Source organism: Rhamphochromis sp. 'chilingali' (assembly GCF_963969265.1).
Source record: "Rhamphochromis sp. 'chilingali' genome assembly, chromosome: 14".
Lineage (NCBI taxonomy): Eukaryota > Metazoa > Chordata > Actinopteri > Cichliformes > Cichlidae > Rhamphochromis > Rhamphochromis sp. 'chilingali'.
The window spans coordinates 4255705-4281446 of NC_137941.1; the positions used below are offsets into that span (position 1 = coordinate 4255705).

The 25742-nt window shown below is 42.7% G+C and overlaps 2 protein-coding genes across 4 annotated transcripts in view; one reads left to right on the forward strand and one right to left on the reverse strand.

Annotated features, from left to right (window-relative positions):
• Positions 1-12853, forward strand: part of dnah7 (dynein, axonemal, heavy chain 7) — an 86084-nt gene extending 73231 nt beyond the window's left edge. Inside the window, exons 60-66 of the mRNA XM_080901961.1 lie at positions 346-531; positions 2345-2482; positions 4318-4548; positions 7899-8051; positions 9824-10001; positions 10737-10840; positions 12579-12853. Of these exons, the coding sequence (XP_080758087.1) occupies positions 346-531; positions 2345-2482; positions 4318-4548; positions 7899-8051; positions 9824-10001; positions 10737-10840; positions 12579-12785 (1197 nt within the window). The 3' untranslated portion in view covers positions 12786-12853. The remainder of the gene's footprint in view (positions 1-345; positions 532-2344; positions 2483-4317; positions 4549-7898; positions 8052-9823; positions 10002-10736; positions 10841-12578) is intronic.
• A 3446-nt stretch (positions 12854-16299) lies between these two features.
• The window catches only part of slc39a10 (solute carrier family 39 member 10), a 32409-nt gene continuing 22966 nt past the window's right edge, over positions 16300-25742 (reverse strand). For all 3 annotated transcript variants that reach the window (XM_080903698.1, XM_080903699.1, XM_080903697.1), the window contains 7 exons: positions 21737-21912; positions 20674-20838; positions 20404-20512; positions 20025-20318; positions 19413-19493; positions 17281-17471; positions 16300-17111 (listed from right to left, as the gene is read on the reverse strand). In XM_080903698.1, the coding sequence (XP_080759824.1) occupies positions 16959-17111; positions 17281-17471; positions 19413-19493; positions 20025-20318; positions 20404-20512; positions 20674-20838; positions 21737-21912 (1169 nt within the window). In that variant the 3' untranslated portion in view covers positions 16300-16958. The remainder of the gene's footprint in view (positions 17112-17280; positions 17472-19412; positions 19494-20024; positions 20319-20403; positions 20513-20673; positions 20839-21736; positions 21913-25742) is intronic.

Sequence of the window (25742 nt, forward strand, 5' to 3'; positions counted from 1 at the left end):
ATGTTTTATGGTTTCTGGCAGTGGGCTGTAGTTGGATCCTCGGGTTCTGTGGATTGTGGGGTGGGGTCTTTGTTCATCCGGCTTGTTTTACAGCTGTTAAGGAATTTTTGCATTGTGACAGAGCACATTGCTCTGCTGAAGAAGCTTCTACCATGAGGTAGAAGTCAAAGTAATGTCTGCATGAATGCCATAAGTTTCCCATCGTTTTGTTTCATTTTGCAACGAAAAAAAACGATCACTTCACCTGTCAGAGCTGGCAGATCTGTGTACATTGAAAATCAACTACCTCTCACTTACCTGCTGTTATGTTCTCTTATGAAATGAATGATTTATTGTGTTGTACAGGAAGTGCCGTTTGATGCCCTCTGTTACATGACCGGTGAGTGTAACTACGGCGGGCGAGTGACTGACGACTGGGACAGACGAACCCTGCGCACGATCCTCTCGATCTTTTACACCCCAAAGATCATCCAGGACCCTGGCTACACATTTGACCCCAGTGGGCTGTACTATGCACCAGCTGAGGGAGATGTAAGATATACAGAGTCTCAGATAAGATTTTTTTTTAAACGAATCACCTCTTTGGTTAAAGTCTGGCTGTAGGCAACAAAATAAGCACAGGATTTATGGTAATATGTCAATACCAGGGAAATGTTTTTGCAGTATTCATGATGCAGTCTCACTGATCTGAGTTGTAACTCTCTCCTTTAGTCACATTTAGTAACTTCTCGTTACTTTTATTATCTTCAAAATGTGTGTTTGGTGCCACAACAAAAACTCCATCTAACTCCTGTTTATGGCCCAAATATAATATGTTTTTTATCAGGCACACTCCATTTCCAGGGACAATAACTGACTGCAAACCTCATGATCATATGCTCAGTTCAGACTTATGGTAGATGCACTACCGGTCAAAAGTTTGGACACACCTTCTCATTTAATGTTTTATTCTTTCTTTTTTTTTACTTTTTATATTGTAGATTCATACTGAAGATAGCTTCATGATGTGGTCTCCTAAAATGGTTTCACTTCACAGGTGTGCTGTGTCAGGGTTCATTTGTGGAATTTCTTGCTGCTTTGCTGGCGACACTGTTGGGGATTTAGTCAAATTTGAAGGCACACTGAACCAACATGGCTACCACAGCATCCTGCAGTGACGTGCCATCCTATCTGGTTTGTGTTTGGTTGGACTGTCATTTATTTTTCAACAGGTCACTGACCCCAAACTCAGCTCCAGGCTGTGTAAGGGCTATGTAACCAAGAAGGAGAGTGATGGAGTGCTGTGCCAGATGGCCTGGCCTCCACACTCACCTGACCTATCCCACCTAGGGTGAGATGGACCACAGAGTGAAGGCAAAAATGGCCAACAAGTGCTCAGCATCTGGGAGCTCCTTCAAGATTGTTGGAAAACCATTTCAGATGACTGCCTCATAAAGCTCAATGAGAAAATGCCAAGAGTGTGTGCAAAGCAGTAATTATAGAAAAATATAAAATGTGTTTTGAGCTATTTCACACTTTTTGTGTTCACTACATAATTCCATATGTGTTCATTCATAGTTTTGCAGATTCTCACTGAAGCAACAATGTAAATAGTCATGAAAATAAAGAAAAACCATGCAATGAAAAGGTTTGTCCAAACCTTTGACGAAATAATACAGTTCTTCTGTATTGTAAGAAGAACTGTAAGTGTATCTGTACCTGTAAGTGTTCCTTCAGCTTTAACCTCTTCACATGTTCTACTCCTCAGTATTTGCCTTGATGTCACAATATGTCAACCAGGTTTAAGTGCAGTCTGCTAAACTAGCAGATGCTGAGTTTGTTCATGCTGTTGAATTTTTGATATATAGTACAGCATAGGTATGTTATTCACTCGTGTTTTCATTCATATTCAAATATCAGTTACACAAAGCTGCTTGCAGTATCATTGCCTTAAAATTCAATAAAAGTAAACCTGGCAGTTTTTCAAGGAAGCATATTGCAGGACTCCTTTGCATTGTTGTTGAGCTACCTTTAAAAAGTCATTAACAGATAAAATGTGTGTAACAAGGCACAGCAGGAAGCCACCATCAGTGAGGGCTGATATATTTGTTAACACTAGTACAATCTATGGTGCACACCATTTTATTTGGCATTTAGTTCTCCAGCACTGCACCCCCCTCCAACCACATCTTTTATTCATGAAGACACATTTACATAGTCATTAAAATAAATGTCAGCAATCTAAGGAGCCGACTTGTTTTTCAGCGAGTGTTATTACTCGAGATGTTTCCTGATGTTGCGTTAAAAAATCGTCCTCTTACTTCACTCGTCCCCTCTCCCTCTGTTTTCTGCATCTCTGTCGCAGTACGACAACTACATCGAATATACCAAGTCGCTGCCACTCAATCCGTCACCAGAAATTTTTGGCATGAACGCTAACGCAGATATCACCAAGGACCAGGCTGAGACTCAACTTCTGTTTGACAGCATCTTGCTTACACAGGTAACGCTACCTTGACCCTTGATAAGTCTGTATTGTATTGATCAGCTGTCACAGGAAGTTCAGACACACATGAGTAATCTTTTAGGAAAAATAAACGGGCATATCCAGGAGTACTTTGTAGAGACCTTTTTTTACTACCACAGAAATGGAAAAAAACAGCACTGAGGCCAGACCTCGGCACAAATTTAAAAAAAGAAAGAGCCAGCAGTCTTTGGTTGCTTCCCAGGCCAAAGCGCCCCCTCTTGGCCAACATCCCAGATGCTCAGCTGGAATGACCCCACCCACTCTGACCCCGCAAATACATAACACACAAACAAACACAAAATAAACAGACCGGAATACATGCATGGGAACACATTTACCTAGGCACCAAAGTTATTTCTCCCATAAACACACACAGCATCGGTATGCCTCCTGTGGATCTGTTCTAAATATTTTATCGGCCTGCATTAAAATGCACCGTGCAGCATTAATTAAAAACAAAAGAAAATCGAAATAAATATTGCAGTTGCTTTTAGAGAGACTTCTCAAAGAGCAACATTGTGCTTTGAGGCTGCAGAGACACAGTCACAGTGGCTTTGGTGGAGCTGTGTGATCCAGCATCATTATAGCTCAGCTTTGTTAGACGAGGTTAGCTTGTTCAGGATTATATATCTTACCGCTTCCCCGCTCCAGTCGATGTTTGATGGAAATCAAATGTGAGGGATTTTGCATCAAGGCCTACTCGAACATAAAAGAAGTGTGGCTTCTACTGCAAAGTGGAAAGGGGTTTTTATTTATCTGTGTATCCATTTATTTAAAGAACCACCACAGTGTCTTTGACTTCTGAAAAAATATTTCTCTATGCTAGAAGTTTTAAAGTGGATCGACACACAACACTAGAGAAGAATTCCACATTCAGCTCAGCATATATAGTGAAAGTGTATTTTTATAGCATCAGACCTGCGTTGCTACAAAGACAGAATTATCTCCACATGCATCGTGACTTCTAGATCTCAAGTTAAAATTAGAGCTCCGTGCAGTCTGGCATTTATTCGTATAAATTCCATTCAACAAGATTAATAATGGCTCCAGTCATGTGTGGACTTCATTAGCATCTAATACGATCTCATCAGTCTCAATGACCGATAAACAGGGAGACACTTCAAATGGAATGAAGCAGCTATTTATCATTCTCCTACTGTAACCCTGTTGCCATCAGCCAATGATTATCCATTACCGCTGGCTAGTGACTAAGCATCATATAGGTAAATGGTGCAAGTTGCACTAAGAAGAAAAGCGTAAGAATCACAGATTAGAGTGAATAATTATCACCATGAATGATCATTATAATTGTTGATAAGAGTGTGTCAAATTACTGCGTGGGAGAAATCGGGGGTAAAATGCAGTGAAGCCTTTCATCTCGCGCTGTATGATGAAATCCTGAGATTATACTTGCAGTGATTCCTCTGTGGACAGTGTTGCAGCTATAACCTGAGAAATGTGTACAAATTAAGAAAGAGAAGGTAAAATAAAATATAAAAACGTTGATATTCTGTGTCATTCCGTGTTCTTTTAGATGCATAAAATGTGAATCACTCAGGCACAAAGATGATGAAATATAAGCAAAGTCGAGTCAGAAGTCAGGCCCTCTTAGCATCAGGGTCTTTTCAGGATCAGAATAGCACTAGTGCAAATGAGTCTTTAAAAGAGAATACATAATTTGACAAGTCAAAGACAGCAAATGGTAATTTTCCCTAAAAAATATGAACTGTCAATCGATTGAGAACCCCACATCCTGCCTTCCCTTCTCATCAGCCCTCTGTCGCTCTGTTGTGCTCTATGTCTCTGATCAGTCCCGCTCTTCAGGCGCAGATGCCAAATCCTCAGATGACATGGTCTTTGAAGTGACAGCTGACATCCTCAGTAAGCTGCCTGAAGACTTTGACTTGGAGGCAGCAATGAGCCGCTTTCCTACCAGCTACAACCAGAGCATGAACACAGTGCTGGTGCAGGAGATGGGTCGCTTCAACAACCTGCTCGGCACGATCCGAGACTCTTGCATCAACATTCAGAAGGCCATAAAGGTACGTGGAGAAAGGGCTGGAATGTATCTCCAGCAAATTTGAAGAGTGTCTTTTTTTTTTAATCACTTTTCACAAGAGAAATATGAAAATATCAAGAATTAAGTGTTGTCACTTAGCAGCCATCTGAGCAAAAGCCTCTAACTAAATAACTGAAAGGAGAACCATAAGTCTTATTTCAGTGGTCATGGGATATAAAAACACTATTATGAATTACTTATAACTCACTTCAAAAAAGCAACACGATCAAAGTGTGTGGCTCACCCCACCAGAGCGCACAGAAAATGTGCTGGTTTACATTAAGGAGACTGTAAGATGAGAAAAAGTACTCCTGGCTAGAACTTTAGCATGATAACAGATATATCAGCAGCCGCACACTTGAAACTGTCATGAACTTCAACTGTGTACTTGCAAATGTACAAGATGACTGGATCATATGTTTCCCAGTTGGGCTCTGTGGTGGCTCTCTGGGAGACAGGTGAGACACTTGGCATTCAGGAGTTTTCCCATCACTTTCTATTGATCGTTTTGAGAGTGCCACGCCTCTCCTTTATACCGCCTCTGGGTAATACCTGACCTACCAGAGAGGGGAGTAAGCATTAAGTGTTTAAGTCTGGTCCAGGTCTCAGGAATCATTGTTGTCTGGATATTGTCCAAATGCCAAACGCTGTGTAATTGCAGTAAATTTGTTTAAGAAAAACAGTTACGCCAAATGATGAATCATCATTGATTTTACATTTCTGTTCAGTGAAAGTAATAATTCATGTGTGGACGCACATCTCTGCTGAATGATTATAGAGGAAACACTGGTAATGCATCCTCAGAAATCAGATACTATAAACATTCAGCAGAATACAGTTGGGTGCAACAACCTAATATACATCCTCTCTTTGTTAAACCAGGGAAAGTGTTGACATTATCCTGCATATAATTTTTGTCTACGTAAAAGTCTCTGTGTTACTGTTATTCATACAAGCAGTGTTGCTACAGTGGGGCAAAAAAGTATTTAGTCAGCCACCGATTGTGCAAGTTCCCCCACTTAAAATGATGACAGAGGTCAGTAATTTGCACCAGAGGTACACTTCAACTGTGAGAGACAGAATGTGAAAAAAAAAATCCATGAATTCACATGGTAGGATTTGTAAAGAATTTATTCGTAAATTAGGGTGGAAAATAAGTATTTGGTCACCTCAAACAAGGAAAATCTCTGGCTCTCACAGACCTGTAACGTCTTCTGTAAGAAGCTTTTCTGTCCCCCACTCGTTACCTGTATGAATGGCACCTGTTTGAACTCATCATCTGTATAAAAGACACCTGTCCACAGCCTCAAACAGTCAGACTCCAAACTCCGCCATGGCCAAGACCAAAGAGCTTTCGAAGGACACCAGGAAAAGTATTGTAGACCTGCACCAGACTGGGAAGAGTGAATCTACAATAGGCAAGCAGCTTGGTGTGAAAAAAATCAACTGTGGGAGCAATCATCAGAAAATGGAAGACATACAAGACCACTGATAATCTCCCTCGATCTGGGGCTCCACGCAAGATCTCATCCCGTGTGGTCAAAATGATCATGAGAACGGTGAGCAAAGATCCCAGAACCACACGGGGGGACCTGGTGAATGACCTGCAGAGAGCTGGGACCAAAGTAACAAAGGTCACCATCAGTAACACACTACAACGGCAGGGAATCAAATCCCGCAGTGCCAGACGTGTTCCGCTGCTGAAGCCAGTGCATGTCCAGGCCCGTCTGAAGTTTGCCAGAGAGCACATGGATGATACAGCAGAGGATTGGGAGAATGTCATGTGGTCAGATGAAACCAAAGTAGAACTTTTTGGTATAAACTCAACTCGTCGTGTTTGGAGGAAGAAGTAAGTAAGTAAGTAAGTAAGTAAAATTTATTTATATAGCGCTTTTCACAGATAAAAATCACAAAGTGCTTTACAACACAGAAAATGGGAATATAAAACAATATAACAGTAAATAAAACAATGTAAAACAATAAAACTATAAAAACAGCATAAGAAGAAATTAATCAAATGCTTTTCTAAATAAAAATGTCTTCAGCTGTTTCTTAAAACAATCAATGGAGTCCGTGCAGCGAAGAGACAGTGGGAGAGAATTCCACAACCGTGGTGCCACAGTCTGAAAGAAGAATACTGAGTTGCATCCCAAGAACACCATACCTACTGTGAAGCATGGGGGTGGAAACATCATGCTATGGGGCTGTTTTTCTGCCAAGGGGACAGGACGACTGATCCGTGTTAAGGACAGAATGAATGGGGCCATGTATCGTGAGATTTTGAGCCAAAACCTCCTTCCATCAGTGAGAACTTTGAAGATGAAACGAGGCTGGGTCTTCCAACATGACAATGATCCAAAACACACCGCCCGGGCAACAAAGGAGTGGCTCCGTAAGAAGCATTTGAAAGTCCTGGAGTGGCCTAGCCAGTCTCCAGACCTCAACCCCATAGAAAATCTGTGGCGGGAGTTGAAAGTCCGTGTTGCTCGGCGACAGCCCCAAAACATCACTGCTCTCGAGAAGATCTGCATGGAGGAATGGGCCAAAATACCAGCTACTGTGTGTGCAAACCTGGTAAAGACCTATAGTAAACGTTTGACCTCTGTTATTGCCAACAAAGGTTATGTTACAAAGTATTGTTGTATTTTTGTTATTGACCAAATACTTATTTTCCACCCTGATTTACGAATAAATTCTTTACAAATCCTACCATGTGGATTCATGGATTTTTTTTTCACATTCTGTCTCTCACAGTTGAAGTGTACCTCTGGTGCAAATTACTGACCTCTGTCATCATTTTAAGTGGGGGAACTTGCACAATCGGTGGCTGACTAAATACTTTTTTGCCCCACTGTAAATTATACAAGTATTACAGGAGTCTGAGCAGTTGCACTCCCAAATAGATTCTAACACCTTCATATAATTTTGATTAGTTATTTTATTCTTTTCTTAAATTGCGACAAACACACTTGGAAACTTGGAAACAGCATTCGATGATTGACTGTAATTAGACTAAATGAAATTAATAAAGCAAAGTTCCTCTGCATATAACTGCAGTCCTGTTGTTCAAAGGTTAGAAAAATAAGCCTAGACACTTGCGTGCTTGTCTTTGTAAGTTTAATGAACACATCTCTTTCTGAGATGTTCCATCGTCACCAGACTGAAGAGAAAGCCCAAGACTCACAAGGGGAACAAAGCACATCATAGTTCATTGTGGTATCAAAGGCCCCCCACAGAACAGTAAGAGTTCCCCATTACGCACCTGTCTGTCTCCTGCTAGCTTCAAAGAAAGTTAATCACATGTGTGTGATGTGTGGGTGTGTTTGTGTGCAGGGTCTCGTGGTGATGTCTGCAGAGCTGGAGGAGGTGGTCAGCAGCATCCTGAAGGGTCGCATCCCAGCCATGTGGATGAAGAAGTCCTACCCCAGCCTCAAATCATTAGGAAGCTACGTCAACGACTTCCTAGAGCGACTGACGTTCTTGCAGGTGACTAAAACAAGAGAACTGCATCAAATAAATTGGATTCTGGTCTGTTGACTGGAGTTTAGTTATAAGGATCTGACCATTTTGCTTTTTTTTTGGAGCCAAAAGTGAGCATACTTGGATGAGATGGTGGCTAGTGAGTTTGTTTAGGAAGCTGCATTTGAAAAGTGCACAGGTGTAACAGAGAAAGTAACATTTTACTTCCAGCCCATCTAAGTCCTTTACTGTGAATTAAGCTCATGAACTTACCAGATCAATGCATTAAAATTTTCCTACATGCAGCACAAGGCGATAAACATCACCAACAGGTTCAGATCAGCTCTTCAAGTTACAGGAGCGAGGCCTCGCAGACCGTGTTGTTCAGCCCTAATGTCGATCACTCACCAGGTTAAACTGGAAAAAATCTATGCCTACAGTTTTAATGGATGAAGGTCTAAAACTTTCGGAGAGCATCTTGGGGTTAGTATCTTGCCCAAGGATATTTGGCATGACTGGAGCAGACAGGGATTGAACCACCAGCCTTCCAATTAGTGGAGAACATGAGCTAAAGTCGTGCCTAAGTCAGGTATTATCACAGCACAAAATAAAAATAGTAAAGCTGATTAAAAATTAAATAACAACATAAAAATGTTTTAATAAGGTATTAACCGCATTTTTTACACATAAGTGTTATGGATGAAAAACTTAAGTCATTGCATACTTTTGCTGTATAACGATCTGCCTTAAGCTGTGCCACACTTGGCACACTTACACAAGAGTGCTTTATTCCACAGTGGCTTATCAACACGGAGGAGGCAGGGAGATCTGCTGTATTATGCATTTTAATCATGAGCAGAGTTGGCACTGGAAACACTTGCAGCCACATGACCTACCATGTGAGTCTGCAAAGTGAAGCGCTTCATCGAACAGTGCTGTCAGTTCCCACGGCAGAAATATCCTCCTCCTGTTAGTACCCACTCAAATGAAAAGAATACTGTGTGTGTGTGCATCCACTCGCAACTCCCTAAAAGTGAGCTGGAAAGTGCTGTGTTTCTTAACTGTGACTGCATGTTTGTTTAGGAGATGTTGGTAAAAATAATAATCCCTGTTAACATTTATGAATACAGAAATCAGTAAAAAAAAGGAGGAAAAATTTAACTTTTGACCCTACAGTGCAGGGATTTGGTGCTTTGTTGTTCTGTGAGAGGATTTTGCTGGTGTGGGTTGGGTCCACCTGCAAACCAGTACAAAGTTGCTCTAAAGATCATATTTATCATCTTTTCCAGGAGGACAATGCCCCCATCCCGACGGACGTGAGGGGTCTGTGATTGGATGAAATTGTGATCACTTTTGTTTCGGGGCTGGGGGTCGAAGGCTACAAGTGTTTTCTTATTCCTGTAGTGATTTCCTGAATTGGCAGGTTACATTTATTGTAATGCCACAGCACTAGCATGTGGCATGCTAGTGCATGCTAGTGCTGTGCCTCAGTGTGTGTCGCTTGATTTGTGGTCCAGACTGAAACATCTCAGGGATCAAGTGAAGAATTCAGTTTTAACATTACAATCTGTCATTTAAATAACATATGTGCTGTAATTCCTTTTGTTTGTATAAATCAGGAATTATCACAGGTTAAATTAGCAGCTCAACATAATATTAAACATATTGTACTTTAGTTACCTGCAGTGTGTAATGTTGACATGGACTTTCTTGTTCTTCTGTGCATTTATTTTTTGACTTGCTTTTCCTCACTGACTGTTTTGACTCTAAATGTCTTCTTTTCCTCTGTGTGTGTTCAGGAATGGTACGACAAGGGCGTGCCTGCTGTATTTTGGATATCAGGATTCTTCTTCACCCAAGCCTTTCTCACAGGCAGCCAGCAGAACTACGCCAGGAAGCACACCATCCCTATCGATTTGCTGGGCTTTGACTTCGAGGTCCTGGATGACAGACAGTACAATCAGCCTCCAGCGGATGGTAGGATGCTGCTAGGAGAAAGAAAACAGCAGATAGGATGAGGGAGCGTGGCCTTGGGTTAATAGTGTAAGCAGGGTATTAGGACAGGTTTTCTAAAGGCCCCTCTCATTAAATGAGGGTAAATAAAAGATACGGGGAAGATGGAGAGCACTTTTAGTAGGAAGGAATCTGAGAGATGAAAGAGGGGAATTCAAAATGAGGTTTCAAAGCAGAGAGCGAAATGAGAGGAACACAAGTGGTGGGTGTAGGAGAAGAAACAAACAGATGAAAGTGACACAAGGCTGACTGAATACGAGAGAAGCAAAGTATAAAGTGAAAAAGTAAGTTAAAGTAAAGCATCCCTGCCTCTCTCTTACATGCGGGCCTGCATCAGCCCCTCGCTGTGCCTCCAGCTCCGCTGTGAGATTCTCAGTCAAAGTCTCACATAAAGTCTCATCCTCAATCAGCTCCCTGCTGGGCCCCCACCAAGCTAACACAAGCTATACTGCCAAGCTACAAATCTGACAGTGTGTTTGTGCATTTGGGTGTGTCATACTGTAGGGGTGCCAACATCTAGTTATCTCTAAGTCATGCCCCCTTTTCCAGCCTATTAGAGGAAGAGCCTGCTGCACTCTGCAAACAAGCAGAGGTCAGTTCAGCTTAATTCATGTAGAAATGTGTTTGTCCAAATCTGCAGTTTGTAGAAGGTAAGGTTTTAATATCACAGTAAGAATGAATTGTGTGTGTTTGTGTCAGGTGTGTACATCAGAGGTCTGTTCCTTGATGGGGCGCGCTGGGACAGAAAGACCAAACGTCTTGCTGAGTCCTATCCCAAAGTGCTGCACGACTCCATGCCTGTGGTGAGCAATCGGCATTGCGTTCATGTTGGTCCTCACCTTTTATTTCTAATAATTTTGTGCTTTTTATTGAATTTTTTGCAGCTGTTGTGAGCCCTCACAAATAAAGCGCATCCTTATGGAGTTTTTCAGGGCTGATAAACAGATTAAGCTCTGTTTAAAAACTGTTTTCTGATGTCACAGCCTAAAGGCATCATTTAGTTTTCACTCAGCACTATTTTCTATTCCAGATTTAAGCACCAGTGTCAAGGCAAAAAATCATGATGTGTATGGCAGAATAAGAGGAAAAAGGCATTATTTGTAACCAGCTGATAATTCAGTAGAAAAAACCCCCACAAAACTTTGAAATGACTGGATTTGAAAGGCCTCGGTTGGAAGGTAAACGCTGCAGCGCGTGTGTGAAACTGGCTTATGAATGCCTTCCTGGTGAGGCCCCATGCAGAAACACGTAGAGAGAAGCGTGTTGGTTTATACTTTATATTACAGCTTGTGGATTTGAAAGCTCATTGTGGGCACTGTTAAATGAATTTGTGGAGCTGATAGCAAAACACTGCAGGCACCTGGTCCAAAAAAGCCCCAAAAAGCCGTGTTGCATAACAAATTCTTACATAAAGTTTGCAGGGAGGAGGTTTATTGATTGTGCTTGTGTGAATCCCTCTGGCCATCAGAAAGAAAAAGTTTTTAATTGTTGTGTTGCTCGTAAACCCCAGTGCGACAGCTCTTACTTAAGAAGGGACAAATACTGCAAAGGAAGCGAGCAGCAGCCGCTGCGGGTGTAGCTGCTGCTTCACCCAGGAGGATGTTCTCTGGACTCGGCTGCAGCCTCAGCACTATTTTACATTCTGCCTGCAGGACACTTGTCTCCTTCCCATCCTTTTATTAATTAGCAGGGCATGCTGTGGCATATGAAAGCAGAGTGATGGAAGTAAGAGCCGGTGGCTCAGAGCAGCCACTGATCAAGTTTTCCTTACGGTTTGAATCTTTTCCATTCTCTCTTCTTCACAATGCAGTCAGCGCCTATGAATTATGCACGAGACTGACTTTTTTTTAATATTCAGACAGTTCAGGGCAAGTTATTAACAGAATCAGTTCTTGACAAGAGCGGAACTTAATTAAAAATGTGTTTATTATTTGTGGGGAGAGAAAAAAGCAGCACAACAGAGGCTGCCGCGCCTGCCTTTGAAATGCAAATCTTCGCTGAGGCGCCCGTTATGGAACCAGATGAGCAGTTTTTCAGGCTGCAAGTCTACAAACAGTTTTTGTTTTTTGGGTTTTTAAAATGTTTTTTGGAGTGGCCCAGTTTATCCCTTTTGCATAACCAAGACTTCTTAATAGCCCAAGGGAGCTCTTGCTCGTTAATGCTATTGTTTTATAAGTTTGTCCCCAAAGTTCCAATTTGTAAGTTAATGTTTGGATAACAAATCGAGAGCCAGGTTAGTTTCCACTGCAGCGAATGCTTATCGCTCCATCCTGACCTCTGAACCCCTTTGAAGACACCCACGCCCATCACAGTGCATTTATCCTGCAATCAGGGCTGTTTCCTTTTGTGTGTCATCAGCGGAGGCGAAGCAAACCCCCAAAGCCAGCTGAATTATTCCACCAGTCAAATCTTATGAAAGGAAAACAACCTCTACACAACCACGGCTGCTTTCCAAACTCTAAACAGATCACACCCCAACACTTTGAGGTGCGACCACCCCATCCCGTCCCCTCTGTAACACTCTGTGCTTCTCTCTGTCAGATGTGGTTGAAGCCCATGAAGCGAGGCGACATTCCTGAGAGGATGTGTTATCTGGCGCCCGTCTACAAGACGAGCGAGCGACGTGGCACCCTGTCCACCACTGGACACTCCACCAATTATGTCATCGCCATGACACTCAACTCCAACGTTCCTGCGGAGCACTGGATCAGAAGAGGGGTCGCTCTACTCTGCCAGCTCAGCTCGTAGTCTCAGCTTTGGCTTACGTCTGGATTTGTTTTACACTCTGACGTGTAATTAAAAAAATCGGGAACAGAAACCGACGCAGGCTCTCTGGGCTTTTTTTCAGAATGTTACAAACCTGCAACGCCAAAAAATGACACCAATAATCATCCACAAAACACACAAGAGCACGTGTCGTACACAATGTCAGTGCCACGATGCATCAGCTGGACGACATCAGTGAGGCTGGTCGAGCTCCTGTAAAGGACCTCTTCACGCTGCACTGGATAATAACACAAACCACAATCTTCTCCTAAACGTAACCAAGCTTATTATAGTTAAATAAAACTACAACCAGATATCAAAAATAAACATTAGTTAACTGTTGTGAATTTGGAAAACTAAAATGACTTAAAATATGGAGGTAATACATTTGGTTTTAGTACCAGTTAAAACATTAAAACTTGCTGATGAGGGGCTGATGGACACATTTCTTCAGGCTTTGAGTGTCTACAAGACCAAGAAGACATATGCCCTCCACACAATATCATAATCATTACAAAGTCTGACAGTGATCTAACAGAATAAAAACTAAACTCAGCATGGTTCTGCCGGAGGTTTCTTACTGTTAAAAGGAAGTTCTTCCCACAGTCGCCAAAGTTCTTGCTCATAATGAGTGATACTGTTGGGTTTTCTCTGCAAGTATTATTCTAGGGTTTACTTTACAATATGAAGTGTCTTGAGGCGACCGTTGTGATTTGCCGCTGTGTAACTAAAATTGAATTGAAAATTGAAAACTGTAATAACACTGAACGTCAAAAAGTCGTTTCTTAACACCGAAACTTGACCAGTGAAAACCAGCAAATCCACCATAGAGACAAAAGCTGCACTCATACTTGTTTAACCTTAATTTACTTCACTGTCACCCCTCAAACCTCCTGATCTCAACTCCTTATAGGATTCTTAGCCCCAATAGTCCTGATCCAGATACCTGACACTGTGCAATAGCAGCATCGGACAGATACATGCGAACCCTGGAATAAAATCACAGCTTTTCTAATGAACAGGGCATTGACTCAGCTGCACAGTCTGTTTGGTTTCTTCACAGATCCATCTTCTGGGTCACTCATTTACAAACCAGCTTCAGCAGATAAAGTGAGGGGAGGATTGGCAGGAGTGCTGCCAACAGGGTTTCTCAGCTCTCTTCCGCCAATTTGTGCCGGTGTGGATAAATGTGAGAGCCAGAGCGCAGTTTGACGGGTTTAACAAGCAATTATTACGCATTAGCTCGAGCAGATGTTCAGGTGATATATGTAAGAAGGAAACTGTGGTGGACAGAAGGTCTGTGGACTACATCTGCCAATCACCGGTGAATTTGTTGTGGTAAATATAAGAGACAGGCACCGAGGGGCAAGATTATGGCAGAACCATCAAAGATCAGGAGTCCACGAAGTTTCCAGAGTTTATTTTCCTTCTGTAGGGGAGAATGTACAGACAGGCAAAAAGCAAGGATATCACATTTTGCATTTTATATCCAGGTCACTAAACAAATATACACAGAGCAAAGCAAATATGATCATGGTCTTTCTGCCTGAGAAACAGTGAGGAAACTTTGGGCGATGTGTCACAAAGTCTTACTGAGCACTTGACAGGGAGGTAAATGTTTAAATTATTTAAAAAAAGAAAACAGTCTCTATTGGAGGAAAACAATCAAATAGATGTAAACTTATATTTTAAAAAGGGGGAAATAATAAGCTTCATTTGATTCTGAATTAAAATACATTCAGGTCCCATTGCACTAAAATTCCATGTGAACATAAGATGAAATAATAAAACACTTGTACAAAGAATAACCGTGCAGATAATAAGACGACTGTGGTCACGACATAATCTGCTTCAAAATAATAAAAAAAAAAAAAAAAGGCTTGTAACACCGTCACAATACACCCTGGACAACCTCCCATGATCTTCACACAGTTCATTTAAAAAGGAACAAAAGTTTTCACCGTTTTTACTCTTGCAGTACAAAGAATAAAAACACCCAACACGTCTGTACCGCTTCACTCATGATTCAGTCAGATCGGTGAGACTCATGACGATTTACAGCCAGTTAAGACAGACGATGGATGTCACACAGTGACAGGATAACTGAAGTCTGCGTGCTCCAGCAGCTGAAGCCAGGATTGGTAGCTTTAGCATGTGAGCCACAGAGCAGCCAATGGAATGTCGGGGTGGGCGGGATGATGGGTGGCATCAAGCACCAGCCGCTGAAAATCCACACTGTGGCAGGTTTGGGCACAGCCAGCACAGTGACTACACATGGTTGGAAAAATACTCCCATTAAATAACCTTTGTGCTGTGGATCGATAACCTGGTTAATCGATTACTAGAAGTGCTGGGATGTTTAGAAGCACTGGAGTGTACTGCTCTTTGCGTCATCTGTCACAGATTGTCAGGAATTCATTCTTCAAACAACACTTTTAGCAGGAAGAATTTTTAGCTTCAACTTTTAGCTGCACAACAAGTGACGCTAGACAGACCTCATGTATTTACAGATGTATGTCTCATCAGTGAACATGAGACACCTGAACCTCCTACCATAACTACAGACCAGTTTGGTCCAATGGGACAAAGCACCTTTCATGAACTCAAAGAGGCACCCTAAATAAAAATAGAGTAAACTACAACACTTGTTATGAAGATAAAAATAAGTTTAATTCACATTTTGAAGTCGGTGACTCTCAAAGAGGCCTAAGTAAGAAACGTTCTCATTTAGCTGGAGATAGTTAGACCCTTACAGAACAAAGCTGGCTGGACGTTTGCAGCATTTGGTTCCCAAAGTAGACAAAAAGAAAACACTGATTACTGTAAATGCTAGTGTGTAAAGGCTTTGGCAGCTGTTAGCAGCAGCTGTCAGTAACCCTTTTCAGACACGCTTTAAAAAAAAAAAAAACAACAACTTTCATTTACAGGATCTGAATGTTCCCAATTTAGTTTTTAGATGCACTCCATACAGACATATTTTGATGACTTTAGTCACATTGGCTTTGCGTGTATTTGCATCTACTCCCACTAAGAAACATTTGGGTTGGCGGTCTGATGCTTGCTGGTGGGAAACGGCCACGTTGTGACGGTGGCGTCATGTTACATCCCACCAGCAGCAGTAAAAACATTAAAAATCTCTAAAAACAGTTTTTGTCTCAATTATAACATAACTATTCAAAGCACTGAAGAAGAAGAAACCTATGTTTGAATTACAGAATACTCTCACTTGTTACCTATCCCATGTCTGAAAAGGGCTACTACAAACTACAAAGGTTTAGTAGTCTTAAAAAAATTAGGCGGTAAAACATAATTCTAAGGGCAAAACTAAAGTTAATGGCAGCAAAAATAAAATAAAAACTGAGTAATTAAGACAATCTCCTACACACAAACAGCTGAATTCTTTTCTGTTTTGATACTGCAGCTTAAAACTGTCAGCGTGTTTTGCAGGTGAAGCAACACCAGCTAAAATAGTTTATTCCACATGTAGCAGCCAGGTGGGGCCGGGCCGGGCGTCGCTTTTAGGGCACTGTGCGATGCAGCTGTGGAGCTGCTCCAGTGGCCGGGGCTTGGCACGACGGCGTTTGATACACGACGTGATCACATAAGACAGCGACGATGGATGGCAGGTGAAACACACACCACAGATGTACGCAGCACAGCTGACAGGACACAGCACAGAGGGGATGAGAGACGAGGACACGGGGAGGTGTACGACGACAACACACTAACAACAGGTGATGATGGATAGGCGGCGAGCTGCTGAGCCGTGACAGCTGCCTCTCTGTATGAACACACGCCCTGCACCACCTCACTATCTACATTATTTTATTCTTTTAAACGTTCAGAACAGAGGAGGTGTATCCTGGTTGGGGCATAGCTTTGCTCCTCCGTCACTCTGCCTCTTTATGTTTCACGGGGAGCAGACAGATTGGAACTGACGGAGGAGAAGTGATGGAGGAGCAGAGTATAAACACCACTACCAGAGTCATGAGATATGCATAAGCTACCGCAGCATGTTTGGAATGGAGGCACAGGCCATGAACGAGACACGTTGCATGCAAGACCGGGCCGTTACATTGCAAACAGAGCAAGTGAAGGCCAAGAACAACACTGATACATCCAGCTCTCCCCTCCTTCTGCTTCCTCTGTCCTCCACTAGAAGCCAAAATCGAAAACAATGCGGTCTTCGAAGATGGCGATGAGCAGCATGATGCCGAACCCAGTCAGCATGCCCAGGTTCTGCAGGATAAAGTGTCCCAGCTGGCACCGCTTGTGGTCCTCACTGTCCCCGTGAAGCATTTCTGGCAGCTATAAAAAAGACAAAGTAACCAGTTGGGATAAGACTCAGACTTTCTGGGATTAGCATTGCAGATCAGGAGGCAACGAGAATACGAGCGACTGCCCGTGTGTGGGAGAGGAGACGGAGTCGGGGGACAATTATCACTCTGGGGCTGTGGAGCGCGCTCAGCCAACTCACCATATCCACCAGAGCCACATAAAGGAACATGCCAGCTGTGATGGCGAAGATCCAGTTGGTGACACTGTGCGTGTACTGGCCCACCGCGGTGCCAATCAGCATGCCAACGTAGGCCATGAGGGCGGACAGCAGATTGTAGACAATAGCCTGCTTCACCGACATCCCGGCTTTCAGCAGCACCGCAAAGTCACCTGTTGGCCAGAAGACACACTTGTTTAAACCACACACACACACACACACACACACACAGTGTGTGAGGTAAAAGCAGAATGACAGCTGTATGTCTGACTTCTGTTTACCGTCTGAAGAGTGACATGCTCTTTGTGGAGTACGAACTCCTCGGTGAGCAGCGAGGCTCACTTCATGTAGTTTTATTTATTTTTCCGGTTTATTCCATGACTCACTTTGCCTTCAGTGATGAGGTGAGCTTGTTCTAAACAAACCTTCCCACACGCATCCAACCACCACCACTTTCTGTCTTCACATAGGTGGAGGAAAAAAAACCCAGAGCCGCACTTCATATACTTATGATTACATATGCATGCAGTAGCCTCTCTACCCTCTTCAATCATCGCCGGGGCCAAATGCGAGAAGAGGCCCGAGTCTCAGCGGAAACGCCCTGGATTTGGAGAGAGAGATGAATACTGAGAAGGGGGGTGGCCTACATTTCCTGCGCCGTGTAACAAGCGGCCTCTTTTCCTCGCTAATTACCACAATGAATATATTACCACTCTGCTCTCATCCATCAATCAACCCCGGAGAAAAGAGGAGAGAACTTAACAGACGGTCCACGCACACCTCGCTTCACTGGCATTTTTTTTGTCAGCCCCCCTCTTCAACTTTTCCTACTTCCCCCTCCTGTTCCAAACCGTCAGACACTCAGACACGCCTGCTGCCGCCTCATCTACCGCAATTAACACACCCATCACTGCCAATTAGTTTCACTCTGGGTGGTTAAAGAACCCTTATAATCATCATCTTTTCCATCCAGCTGCCAGTCGGGGGACAGTCTTTGTGTTGAGGAGGAGCTGAGAGGTGCACTTGTCAAACTGCTGCGTTTGTCTGACAAGCTGCCCGACGGGGGTGAAGGCACGACAGCGAGCGCTGCTGAAGAAACGGGCACCGAATCAACAGGAAATGTGAAATTACGCGGGGACAAAGGGACCGAGCTCGCATATCTCCACATACCGCTCGAGACGGTGCTGCAGCAGTTAGCCATCTGGAAACTTAAAATAGAGAAAGGATTTTTAAAAATCCTTTCTCTATGTGTTCTTTATTTTTTTTAATCTATCTATCTATCTATCTATCTATCTATCTAGATCTATCTAGACATCTATATAGAGATATAGATAGATCTATCTCTCTAGATATAGAGATAGATATATATGCTGATTTTTTTATTTTTGCAGACGGTCATTAACTGGTACTTTCTGCTAAGCGCTTTAATATTACAGACTCAAAAGCCTGTTTCTTCTCCTTTACTCATTTCCCCTCTAAAACACAACAATAAGAGAACAGGGTGCTCTTGATCAACACAAGGGGAGGGGGCAGCCAGACAAACCTAGGTTATTATTCACCAGTTCACACGCAGCGGTAATTGACACTAGTCTATTCATCAAGAACACAAACGAGGCAATGACGCTGCAGCACAATGAGACACATCATCAGTACTGATCTGCTGTGGACGGGCCCATTGTCTGTCTTCTTTGCCCCATCCTCTTCCTCTCTCTATAAACAAACCGGCAGAGGAGAGCACTGCGGCGTTATTTACAAAAAAAACAAGCATGCCTGAACAAAGCTGTTCACTGCTGCTGAATCACACGGCTCCTCAGAGGAGGATAGCTGAATGCAAACGAGAGCACCGGCAGCTGTATTGAACAGCGTGTGCCAGGCTCAGTATATCATCTGCTCTGACAGATATTGGCGAATCATCTCAGTGCCGTCGTGTGAAAGCACGAGGCGGTGATTTAGACGCTGATTATCATTACGGGAACCAAAGCCTCCACAAAACAGCTTTGTTCCACTTGTTGAATAAATGAAGCGTGCAGTGTCTTGTGTGTAATGAGTAAATGAGTTGCTTTTGACAGTTTTATTTATTTTATCCCCCCTTCACAGTGTCTTAGTGCACGTACCGAGTTCATGAGGTAATTCGTGGCAGAAAACAGCCACTGATGTGCTGATGCCACCTGTCAGGTTTGCACTGAACGCAGCGCCTGTAGAGTTCAAAGTGTCAGAGAAAAGAGAAAGAAACAGACCATTAGAGGAAACTACAGACTGCTGGGCATCTACCAGTTAAATATTAATCTTCTGCCAAAAGACTGCTGGTTCAAGCTTCAAGCTTGGTATATAAAAAAAAAACAAAAAAAAAACCAAAAACTGTTTTGCGGGAGACCAACAGCACCGTGTTTCCAGACTTCAGACTTAACATAGACCCATTAGGCCTTATTTTCTGTCAGACATGTGCCGTTACATGACTGGATGTTAATATTAAATGACTAAAGTGAAGAATTTCATCTATTTAAAAGTGATCTCAGATCTAAAAGCTCAAGCTTTTATAAACTCTAAAACTAAAAGCTCGAGAGACAGATATGGGAGCTGGGAGTGATGTCATGCCCAACCGGACTGCATTCCAGCATAGTCCTCACTGCTTTCCTCATCTAATGGGCATCATTTGGAAAACTGCTGGTATTTCAGTGCCACTGGATTTAAATCCTGTATACTGGTGAGTTACAAAATCGTGGTACCTATGGCGAGGCCATCGCTGAAATTGTGCATGCCGTCTCCCATGATGACCATCCAGGCAATGCTGGCTATCCCAGCGTCCTTCATCTCCTGATCCGAGTGGCAGTTTCCTCCATGAGAGTGACCGTGTCCGTGCGAGTGCTTCTTGGTTTTACGTCCATTCTCCTTGGTGGGGGACTGACTGAGGTTTGCGGGTGCCAGCGGCGTCTTGTTGGTGGGAGAGTCGGGCGTCTGGAGCTCGGTGAGCTGCGTGTCGTTGTGGCTGTTGTCGCAGGAGACAGCTGTGCTGTCAGGGTCTGGCAGAGGGAGGAAATGTTAACGGGAGGACCAAAGGAGCTAAAGCTCGTAACCTGCTGTAAAGATTCACGAACAAACACTAACCTTCATTGAGCGGCTTAAGGTGGAGCCACTCTGCATCCGAGCGCCGATTTAACTTATGATCTGACAACTTCCTGCCAATCTTGCCCTCCTCATTCACCTTCTTCATGCCCTGTGAGCAACAATGCTCATTATATATATATTTATACACATTTCTTACACTGTGTTGCTTCAAAAGAGTTTGAACAAAAGACAAAACCTAAGGCAGAAACAGAGGTTTAGCGTCTGATAACGGCCCACTCCATCACCTGCAGCTGGATCAAGGTAACTCACCCTCTGGTCTTTGTAGTGCTTAAACATGCCAATACAGTGTTCAATGATGAAGAGGAGGTAGATGCCGGCCAAGGCTGTAAGCCCCTTCCACACTCCATCAAAAGCTGTTACCATATCTTCTTCCTGGTCGGCACCATGTTTGCTGTGATCGTGCTGCCCTTGAGACTGAAGACAGGAAGAGGAGCAACAGTTGACTGAGCGACACATGACATTCACACATTCATCAGAGCAGCGTAACCTGGACTCACTAAGAGGAAACAGTTACAAAACTGTTCAGTGGAACTGACGTTTTCATGTCATCAACATAAACAAATAAACACAAATGTGACACTGTTGTACAAAAACAGATGCTATAATTCTCCACAGTATACAAGTTACACATTTAACACAGAGTTAACAGTTGCTGATTTCCTTTTCTACATAGATGTTAAGGCTGTCAAGTCTCGCGTCAGGTCAGAGGTGACATAACATTTGCAATAAATTCTCAAGATAATTTTGATTTTACTCAAAGGGTTTTTAATTCTATTCTAATAACGTTTAATATAAAGAATTTCTCTTTTCTTTGACTTCATTAAATGTCTGTTACCATTTCACAGCGATAACATCAACGTGTTAAAATTAACTCAACGAAGCCCGAACCATGAACAAACTATATCAGTATTTTTTATATGGAGCAAGCAATTTAGTTTTTTGGGGGACCAAAAAAACAAAACAAAAACACACTGATGATCTGGAGGTGTCACAACTCACAAAAACTCAGGTATCAAATATCACAATGGATGTGAATGGAAGTCGTTTGTGGTTCAGTATTTAAAAACGAAGAAACATGAAGCCACCGTTCTTCTGATTAACCCACAGAATCCACACGTTCTGGTTCGATTCATTTCCACTGACGGAGCAAGTTGTGCTTGTAGTTTTAGGCTCTTTGTCACAAAAAGGTCATTTCTGTTACCACTTTACCCACTTCCATCGATTGCACAGGGGACTTAATGAAGTCGCCGCTAAGGCACCACAAAGACATTATTCCTGTGTTTAGAAGCTGCCGTCTGTCTTTTGTACTTACGTGAGGCAGCAGGTGAAGGAGAGCGTCACCACTGAGCGTGCCCACTGCCAACGCTACCAGAAAGGTGAGCAGGAACTTGAAGCACGATTGCTTGAGGATGGGCACGAGTACGACCCCCAGCAGAGACAGCAGGCTGATGATGGTGATGGACACAAATCCCCAAATCCAGACCCACACTGGAGGAGGAAAAATAAACACAATAAATTAAATGATAAAATATGAGTATTATTTATCGGACAGCTTATTTTTTTCCCCCATTTGTTTGGTAAGGACTTTTTGTTTTAGAAAAGGTACAAAATAAACGCTTTTTTCATTTCCAGTCAAACAACGAGAGACGACACCATCAGCTGCAGCTTTATCATCACATGGCTCATGGCTGCAGGTGTTTTCCCCCACATTGTTCACACATGAAGGAAAGCATCCTCCAGAGGTTTTAAATCCATGTGTCCTTGTGATGACACACGATGCCTAAAGCAAAAAACACGAGGTGACATTTCAGCAGAATTCTTCTCGCCTCATTTTTCATTCAAGGCCAGAGTCAAGAGACGTGAAGCGCCAGAGAAAAAGTGAGAAAGGTACACTATCATTTAAACTGTCAGTCGAGCTGTCAGCCCAGGACGGTCTCAGAAGCGAGAAAAAGTTTTGTCGTCAAACACGACAAAGTGTTTAATGTGGTATGAAATTCCATGTCGCACCAAAGCTGGTCCGTGCTCTCTAAAGCGATGCTGGTCCTTCACTGCTGACATTCACCTAAAGGACATCTATTGACTGAAACACTTAGTGCATGTAATGCACATATTACAGACAATTGACTTCAGGGAGGCTATTTGAGAACCATGACACGAAACACAAACAACACTCACCAACACATTTCAGAGACTTTTTTGTTAACTATAGTTCGATGTAGCAGCTGTTTGTGAGGCCAAACAAGTTTTCCATATGACAAACTCTAGGTTTTGGTGGAGCTTCAGTCATGCATACAGCCGTATCACAGGTGACACAGAGCCAGCAGGAAAACCCGACAGGCAGACCTTCTCTCCTCTTCTATTCGGCCCCAGTTGGCGGAGCTTTTGAAGACATGATCTGAAACATGTCTTACACCTGACGGAGTGGTCTTTAAAGAGGCTGAATCAAGCTGTTACTGTACCATTACACAGCTGTGGGATTAAAAAAAAAAAAACAAAAAAAAAAAAAACACTACCAAAGACATCTCTCCCCAAGCGCCAGGCTCACTACTCAGAAACAGGAGGCTGGAGATCCTCCTGGGGAAAGTATTGTGTACAAGTGGTGTGTCTGATGCTTGTAATTAGCTTTTGGGAAGCTACTCTTTTCCTCTGAAGCCATGAAAAAAGTCAGTATTTGACTGAGGATCTGTGTGCGATGGATTTACTTGCTGACGCCCCTTTGACAGTGGAGTGAATTCAGAGCACAGGCCGAAGCTGAGCACTGAGACTCTTTGAGCCATTTGGATTCAGGCTGTAACGTGCACGACATTGTGCTGATGTTTTTTTATTCCCTCATTAATTAGACCGACTTGGGCTAAAATCCTCATAAACCTCCCAACATTACTCTCTGCAGTTTATACCCCGTAATGACGGGCATGTTGGATACAGTTCACCAACATCAATTAAAAGGTTCTCCTCTCGCTGGCTCCTTCCCTCGGCTCTCCCTGTTCACTGTGTTCCCATACAGTACTTTGTGTAACACCACGCAGCATCATCTTTTAGTTTGTTCAATTAACTCGTGCCCGCAGGACTTCAGACTACTGGAAAATGCTTCGTTTTGACATTTTATTAAAGTCTTCACAGATATATTCATCTTGGCCACAAGGCTCTGGGTGTGAACTGAAAGCCCGCCCACCTTCCATTTAAATCTTCTGTTTGTACAAGGCAGCCAATTGGATGAAAGCTGGCTTAAAAAAAAAGAGAGAGAAAGAAAAAAAAGCCTTGTTTGAGATACAGACTAAACTAAAGAGCTGAACAAAGACCCAGTTTAAGATAAATAAAGATGATTTTGTTTGTGGATGGTGATCATGTAAAGCTACTCAAGCTACTAAAGGTCCCCTTTAAAAACTTTGACTCCAACGTGTTCAGAAAAGTGAACAGAAATAACTAAATCTTGCCTTTAATTCGAAATAATCCTGACATCAAAATATTTCCTCTCAAACTGGCAAAAGGGCGTGAATGACGAAGGCTTCTAACACGCCCACTTATAACATATGATCGCTCCTGGGCTCGCCATGTTTCCTCACACTGCAGGCCGTGAGTCAGCGCACAAAAATACCACAAAATGCATCTGGCGCACCCAAAGGATACCAGCCAGGGAGCATCTGACTGATCTGCACTGCCGAGATTCACCAAGGCCTCAGTGGTTTATTCATGAATCATAACATGTATATATGCATATGAATATATAAAAAAAATAATTATGTTTTCTACCATTCTTTTCTACTTTGTTGTTCAAGGATATTTTCTTTTGGGGAGGAAGCAAAGTCAAAAATGTTTAGTTCATAGCTTTAAAGGTTCTCTTGGACCAAAGCAAAGTGTTTGCGTCCTAGTATGAGTCACTACATATGTATTTTTAATCCTACTTTATGGTAAGAATGATGGGAAAGCCTGTTTTTAAGCAACTATCAGTGATTAGAGTACAACAAAGAAGTTATTTCTCCTTCGTATGTTAAACTTCAACCTCAGTCCTGTGCGGATCGCTGCTGCAAAGAAGCAGTGAAGCATCAAGCCAGCAGCGGGCTTAGTAAAACAGGAAGGAAACGCTAATTTCAGGTAATCATACAAACAAGTTTTAAGAGTCACGTGACTTGTTGTAGGTCGGTGTTGTGTCAGCACAGCTCATATTTGTTGTGTATCCCTTCCAGCGTCTTCATGGATCTATTAGAGCTTCTTCGTTCAGTTAAAGAGAAAAGGATGCGCTGCGTTTCTGCAGAACATTTTACGCACTCTACTCCCACGAGAACCTTTGAAAAGTCAGCACTCTTTGCTCTGTCGTCTGCAGCTCACTCAAACAGTATGCTGAACCCGGCAGCGAGCGCAGCACAAGCCACGTCCTGCGTGAAAGCCCCTTGAGGCAGAAGCTGCTCAGCGATTTGACAGAAAACCAGAGAGCGACGCTGAATATCAAGACACCTCCGAACCCTCTGGAGTTTTCTGAAGGTGGAGGACTTTTCCCTGCTGAAGTGGACTTTAGTTTGAGGAAGGCAGTCACAAACAGAATCGAGTCGAGCTCGTCGTCCCCTCCTTCCTTCTCTCTTAATATCACAGGACGATCGTGCCATCTGCACCTGTGCCAAGCCATACGTAGGAGTGAAAAGAAAGAATGCTTCTATTTAAAAATGGGCACAGCTTTGCAGAAGCCCACTAAATAAAATAATTAAAATAATTTTCTTTAAAATATAAATTCATCTCATTCCTGCCCCGAGGATGCTTCAAACATCAGCTTGTATTTTCAACCCCTGAAATGCTGTTTTATTTTATTTATTTTTTTTACGTAAATGTTATATACCTATGTGGTATGTGACTTTTGTTGCTATGATGCCAGGTCTCTCTTGGAAATGAGATTTTTTTACCTGGATAAATAAAGGATAAAAAAAAAAAAAAAAAAAATCTGCAGAAATGTCACTGTTACCACAATGTGGTAACAGTCACGATGCTAGCATCACGATGCTAGCCAAAAATGGACCTTTGGGATTTAAGAATCAGTCTGTGCATCATCCTGGTATTTTGGGGCATTTTAGGTATTAGTAACTGTATAATTGTTACAAACAAGAAACCCTCTATTAGTCTCTGTAAAGCACTTTGAATCACCTTGTTGTTGAATTGTGCTATACAAATAAACTTGCCTTGCCTTTATAATCACAACGGTGAGATTGATGGCCAAACCCTGATTGTTTGTTGCCAGCAGTTTTAGAAGCGTGACAGTAGAATTATAAGAGTTATTCACAGCTCAGACAACATGTTTATAAGAGCGCTCTACCTCTTGAAGCAGCAGACTA